Source organism: Rhinolophus sinicus, linkage group LG13, assembly GCF_036562045.2.
Source record: "Rhinolophus sinicus isolate RSC01 linkage group LG13, ASM3656204v1, whole genome shotgun sequence".
Taxonomy (NCBI): domain Eukaryota; kingdom Metazoa; phylum Chordata; class Mammalia; order Chiroptera; family Rhinolophidae; genus Rhinolophus; species Rhinolophus sinicus.
In genome coordinates this window covers 60,880,485-60,887,268 of record NC_133762.1, presented here as the reverse complement: position 1 = coordinate 60,887,268, position 6,784 = coordinate 60,880,485, and the positions used below count along the sequence as shown (strand labels likewise).

At 49.2% G+C, this 6,784-nt stretch overlaps 1 protein-coding gene across 1 annotated transcript; it reads left to right on the top strand.

Moving 5' to 3' along the window:
* The first annotated feature begins 422 nt into the window (after positions 1–422).
* Positions 423–3,207, top strand: LOC109438654 (cystatin-9-like). Its single transcript, XM_019718661.2, has 3 exons — positions 423–680; positions 2,241–2,354; positions 3,118–3,207. The coding sequence occupies exons 1-3, from the start codon at positions 423–425 to the stop codon at positions 3,205–3,207; spliced, it is 462 nt and encodes a 153-aa protein (XP_019574220.2).
* Positions 3,208–6,784: the final 3,577 nt, after the last annotated feature.

The window sequence follows — 6,784 nt, the reverse complement described above, 5'->3', positions numbered from 1 at the left end:
CAACCCATCCTTTTTGGCGCTGCCCCTCCTTGTCTTGCTGGCCCTCACCCTACTGCTGTATCTTCCATTTTTACTTCTTGCACTTGTGTCCTTGTTTCAGTATCTGATTCTGGGGCGTACAAGTAAAGGCTTCTCTCCCCATTGAGGTGCTCAGGGAGCATTGTGGCTGGGATTCAGCTACAGGGGACACTTCCTTTCATGGCAGCTCCTTCCCAACTCACCTTGCCTGGGCCTTTTTCTTCTTTCCTGGACAGGAGACAATTTTAACAGCTTTAGATGGAGGAGGCAGGGCCACATGTAGGAAGAGATAGGGTGTAATTGCAGAGAGGAGGCCCAGAGGAAGGATTTGTCCTAGAGCAGATAAGTTGGACCAGTGCCCAGGTAAGCTCTGGCGGTATCCTGAGTGGGGAAGAGTGAAAGCCATGGGTGTCCGGTTGCCTGCAGCCCTGCTGCACTGGCAGGGGAAGTGGGCTCTGCCCTGGGCCATGCTCCTGCTTCTTTTTCCAGGAACTCCATGCTCCTGCTGGAGTTCCCACAAAGAAAGGGGGAATGATGACCAAAATGTCATGGAAAGTTATTTTCCTGCTACTGTGGAGTATGCCTTACACATATTCAATCTGAAGAGCAAGGACATGAATGCCTACAGGCTGGTTCGGATCCGGAGTTCTAGGAGGGAGCAGGTAAGGGAACCACACCTTCAAGTCCTGCTGTCCTGTACTTGTAATAAGTGGGGGTCAAAGAAAGGGGTCTTATCAAAGGATCTTGTTCACCATTTGAAGTGTGTAAAATATAGCGATGATAACAGCCTACTGATTTAGTCCCAGTTTTTATAACAGAAATACTTGGAAATTTTAAAACTTCAGGCAATGTCTACTCACGCATAAGATATATTTTCAATCTTTATCATTTTTATGACTTGTTTAATGAAGATTGACTTCAAAATATGGACAATGAGGGGATAAAGATATCCAGTAAGGAAGAGACTCACACAGAAAATGTTTGAAAAGATAGGTTGAAGAAATATTTCAAGGAAATAAAAATAAATTATTAGAAAAATAGAGAGAGGAAGGCGGGAGGAGGAGAGGGAGAGCAGGGCTGAGGATCCAGAGCAGTGAGGTCCTGCTGTGACATCAGGGCCTCTGCTCTGACTCCCATGAGCTCTAGGCAGCCTCTGTGGTCTCCATCAATGTGGATTAATGTTGTTTTACACTCCTTCTCAGACGATGGTTCTTATTCTAAAATTTTCTTCTTGCCATGGAACCTCTACAGAATGCAACCAGTAATGCCATTTTCATCTGGACTGCAGATGTGAACAATGAAAACATTGTCCTGAAGGAGCACTTCTGGTTTCTGGTTGTGTGACTCTGTGTGTTTGTGTGTGGTGGTGGTGGTGGAGTCGGGGGCATTACTCTTTCTCCCTCTGGAGCTCTGCACTGAAAGCCTGTATGAAGGGCAGAAGATTTCCATGCTGAGCTGAGCTTAAGCCTCTGTGGACACTGGTGGACAATGTCCCTTCTAGTTCATGTACCTTGAGCTCTCTCAGGCTCTGGTTGGGTTTTCTAGATATGGAATCACAGACTGAGTCTGGATGTTGGGAGTAATAAATGGGATGCGGTGGTAGGATACGGAATAGAATAAGTAGAATGAAGTGGAGAAGATTACAGAACATTTTGGAATGTACTTTGTAATAGAACTTGTTTCTTGAAGCCAGTGTGTGTGTGTGTTTGTGTGTGTGTGTGTGTGTGTGTGTGTGTGTGTGTGTGGAGGGTTTCGCTAGCATTGTATAGCATTTTTCTGATGTTGGGCAGGTGAAGGGTGTGATAATGGGGCTGTAGAAGAGTCTCCCACTCTGGGGCTAAGATTATCAAGCAAACTCTTACAGAGACAACACCCTTCCAGGTACTTGTCACCTGTCCCTGGGAATGCGGTGGAAGCTAGAAGCATGCTAAAAGGAAGGTGGGGTCTCACCATGGCATTTGGAAATGCAAGGCTGTAGTGTTTGATATTAATGGTGTGTGATCATCCTGCATCTACCCTGGGGCCTACACCAGACCCACGTGCCTCTTTACACAGAACCTCCCAAGCTTGGCTTTACCTCCAGTGAGCTTATGTAGGCCCAGAGGCAAATCCCCAAATGGAATAAAGTTTGGACCTGTCCCTACACTCCATGTGTCTACACTGGCAACTACTCAATGGGACCATGAGGGATGTTTCCACTTTAATGTCTTTACGTACCACAGGTAGAGACCATGTTGGCATTCTCCATGGAGCTGGAGCTTCGTAGAACGAAGTGTGGGAAATTTGATGAAGACATTGACAACTGCTCCTTTCAAGAAAGCCCAGAGATGAGCAATGTAAGACACACATGAGCCTCCTTTAGGTTCCACAGCTCTGGACCTGCACCAGAGTGCAGTGGGGGTGGGGCAGAGGACACATCATTCCTAGGAACACAGAAGACTGAGGGAGCCGCTAACCCTACTACAGCCACTACTTGTGCCACACGACAGAGCCTAGCCTGGCAGTCAAGCCCCAGGGTCCACTTGTCAACCCCTGGCTAATCTGAGATCCCAAATTTGAGATCCCAATCTGAGCTCTCACTCCATTCAGCTATCTGTACCCCGGGCCACACTGGTGAAAGATTGCTCCTGTCCCTAGGATCCAGGTCTCCTGGTTCCAACCACAGGATGACCTTTCCCTGCTCTTTAGCCATCTCCCTTTCCAGCCTTCAGAAAAGGGACATGTCAAGGATGGCCAACATCACCTTTGCCTGAGTGGAAACTTTTCAAGTCCTCCTGGCACTGACCAGAGCCTGAGGATGTTGGGCTGACGGGGGCCCACTGCCTTCTGGCCCAGGATCTGCCCTGGGTTCCTTAGGAGCATGGGTCATACTGGGATAGCCTGGGGTTCCCCTGAGGACCACAGGCCTGGGGTCAGGAGAGATCCAGATCAGGAACATCCAGGTCTCAGACTGGGGCTGCAACTGAGGGCCAGAGTCTGCATGTCCCAGCTGTTCACCCCCGGAATACAAGGTTGGGATGGATGTTGTCTTTAAAGCTGGAGCCACAAGCTTCCCAAGGCTTCTCCACACATACTCCATTCTTGTGCTTGTTCCCTCAGACCTTCACCTGCTTCTTCACCATCGGCACTGAGCCCTGGAGAACAGTGTTCCAACTCCTGAACAAGACCTGCCTGGAGGGGTTCCACTGAATGCGATCACATCCCAGTCTGACCTTTCTGTACCCCTTGAGCATCAGCAACTCCCTTTAGGTGGCCCTTCAGTGACAAAGCAGCTCTGGGCTCGGCTCTCTGCTTTGCAAATATCTGGGGTGTCACATGCAGGCATTGTGGAAATTCCTCATTGTCAATTTTTTTCATTTAGAATAGATCATTAAACATCAGCATTTCATGAAGCTTTGTGTAACATGGTTCCAGAGTGAGGGGGCTGGGCAGTTCATGCAGTCATCCCAGCAGGGCAATGTGGTAGTCTGGGGGTGGGTCCTCTTTCCCTCTTATACCTCCTGAGCTGGCTCCACGTGGCACAGATAAGGTGCCTCTGAGTTGCTGTTTCAGCGCTCATGAAAGATAACCTATATCCCTAGAGATGTAATGACCATGACTGAGTAGGAAACCCAAAGTGCAGGATGGGTGCACACAGGGTCTCAGGCCCCTCAGAATACATGTGACCTCTGTTCTGGGGGACTTGCTCACACACATTGCCTGGTTCAATGTAGGGAGAATGACAGCTGGGAAAATGTAGGAAGGGATTCTAGTCTCCACTCAAAGAGTAGTCAGGCCACTACCACCACCAGCAGCAGCATCCACTGGACACTTTTAGAAATGTACACACTCGGGTCCTGTACCTTTGGACAAGGAGACTACATTTTCACAAATTCTCAGGGGATCCAAGGACAATTAAAGATTGAGAGACACTGCTGTGCCAGATACTACTGAGACTCTGCCCAAATTGCCTAGAATATAGGGTTTGGCAAACTTCTTCTATAAAAGGATGCAGAGTAACTCTTTGGCTTTTGTGGGCCCTGTAGCCTCCTTCTCCACTTGATCTTAGCCAAAAGGCCGAGAAGCCATGTGGCCTCCTTATCAACTCCCTAATGTTGCCTTGTATCTGGGAAGCACCACAGACAATGTGAATACAAACAAGGGTAGTCTTCTTCTAATAAGACTTTATTTTATTTATTTATTTTTTTTTAAATTAAATTTATTGGGGTGACAATTGTTAGTAAAATTACATAGATTTCAGGTGTACAATTCTGTATTACATCATCTATAAATCCCATTGTGTGTTCACCACCCAGAGTCAGTTCTCTTTCCATCACCATATATTCGATCCCCCTTACCCTCATCTCCCACCCCCCACCCCCCGCCCCCGTTACCCTCTGGCAACCACTAAACTATTGTAATAAGACTTTATTTGTATAGCTAGGCTGGGGATGAAATTGGTCTTTAGGCTGTAGGTGTCCCCCCTCTTGGTACTAGGTGCCCCACCCATCTTTTGCAGCTGGGGGACCCAGTATCAGCACACACCCAGCTTCACAGCAAGATCCAAATCTCCCCCAGCTCTGCTCAGGGCCTCTCTGTGCTGCTGGAGCTCCATCAGCACAGCAGGAACCACCCACAGAAAACATTCTATCCATGGGTAGGGTAGCATGGGGAAGGGCCCAATGTCCCAGCTCAGGTAGACCAGTTAGAGGCAAGTGGTTCTCATGTTACCACATGATTCTCACACTTCCCAGCATGACAAACCTGTGGCTGCAGTGGTGATCCATGATAATAACCAAGGTGACATTCTCTGTTCTCTGCCTCCCTTTCCCACTACGCTGTCTGTGATCATCTCCCAAATAGACTACCTGTACCCAGCAGTCTGTGTTGCAGGGTCTGCCTGAGGGAATCAGAGCAGACATGTGGTGTTAGGCATCTTCTTTGGCGATCCTACATAGAAACTTGGATGGACTTCCCAGGAACATGTGAGTCCAGGCAAAACCAAGGGAAGAGCTGGGCCGTGGGCATTCTTGCAGCTGGCTGAGCAGCTCAGCATGGGCACACCTGTGCTGTTGTCCCACATCCCTGCCTGCCTGCTCCTAGACTTGAGCAGATTCTTCTTGAAGACCTTCCCGGTGTCCTGTCTGTTGCCATCCTGTTTTTTACCAAGATGTGGCCCAGCCAGCAGAAGAAAGCTTAGAGGATCCCTTTAGCCACCATCATCCCAATGCATGTTTTCCAGGAAGCCTACCTACTCATTTCACTCAGGTGACATTTTGGGGCAGTTCTAGGAGAAATTCTCCTGTGGAGTCAGCCCAATGTGGGTGATGTGGCCTAAAACACTTTGTGTGCTCAACCCACCACCTGGGGCTGGGGGAAGGAGCCAACAAGACAGGCATAAAAGCGTGGCTTCTGTCTGGGACTTACTGATTCCTGTATCACTCAGATCACACTCATGGGGGTTGTCAATGGTTCTGCTCCACCCCAGGAAATCTACAGGAAGTGGGGATTTATCCTGGTCCTCTCTGTCTCCCCAGGGATCTAAGGGTGAAGGAAGACATGTGCCTCATAGGCTTAAGAGTAACAAGGGTAGGATTGAGGGACCAGTTCTTGTGGGAAGACCTCTCCTCCCTGCCCTGCCCATCTCTGCCTGGGCACCTGTCCTATTTTCAGATCTGTGTGTTGGGACCCCGGCCTGGGCTGTGGAGTGAGCTTGGTGAAAGGGCTGTCTGGAGCTGTCTGCCTTGGTGAGCAGATCTGGCAGGGAGAGCCAGCCAGGATGGTTGGGGCCTTAGGGTCTATTGTCAATGGATGAGAGTGGCCATGATAGAAGCCCTGCCCAGGCCCATGACACTCCATGTATGTGTTAGAGCAAGCAGACCTAGAGAAAGGCCCAAAGACTGAAAACATACCTCCATAAGCAGAGGGTAGGGAAAGACAGAAGAAAGAGGCTGAACACTCCAGTCTGGTAATTAGTAGAGCTTATTAAGGGAAACCTACATAAGTATAAGGTGTGAGTTGGGTGGCTGCAAGATGAAATGGATCCATGTACCATTTAGTTGGCACTAGATAATTATCTAAAAGAAAGTGAGATAGTCATATATGCTGGTAAGGGACTTGTCTCAGGTACCAGTAAATGCATCACATGCTTGCCTGGGTCAAGACAACCACCTATTCCAGGAACCAACATGTAACAGGAGGCAGGGGAGGGGTGCTGGTTTATGTCAGGACAAGCATCATTTACAATAAGTCTCTGAGGTGGTTTACGGGGTACAATCTCCATGCTGGCCTGGGTCCAGCTCATGGGTCAGAGGGAGGTTACATATGTCTTGTAACAATCTTTCCTCCACACTTCCCAGGGCTGGGGGACAGAAAGAATAAACACAGGTGGGGTTTCAGGGAAGGTAAAGACAGTTGCCAGGTTTCAGAGTGGCTGCCTGAGGCACAGGCCCCAGTTTCTGGCTGGCCATCTCTGTCCTGGGCAATGGATGACCTATGCCATTTCCTGGAGTGAGGCCACTGAGATTCTTGGCTCCCTTATAGCAGCTGGCTGACTGTGATGAATTCATCTGAGTTCTCCAGGGAGCCACCGAGAGCTGGCCAGGTGCCCTGGCCTTGGAAACCAGAGGGCCAGCTCTGTTCCGCCATGTGTCCTGTCTTCGCCCTGCCCTGAGCCTTCTGTACCTCAGTTGTGCACCTCTCCCATGGGGATAGCATCACCCATGCCTTACCCAAAGGGTTGATGTTTGGGACTAAATTCAGAGCTTGGGAGTAAAAGTGCTCGGTT

Coding starts and splice junctions, on each gene's coding strand:
- LOC109438654 (XM_019718661.2), top strand. CDS start 423: ATGGGTGTCCGGTTGCCTGCAGCCCTGCTGCACTGGCAGGGGAAGTGG. Junction 681..2,240: donor GGAGTTCTAGGAGGGAGCAG/GTAAGGGAACCA, acceptor TACGTACCACAG/GTAGAGACCATGTTGGCATT. Junction 2,355..3,117: donor AAAGCCCAGAGATGAGCAAT/GTAAGACACACA, acceptor TTGTTCCCTCAG/ACCTTCACCTGCTTCTTCAC.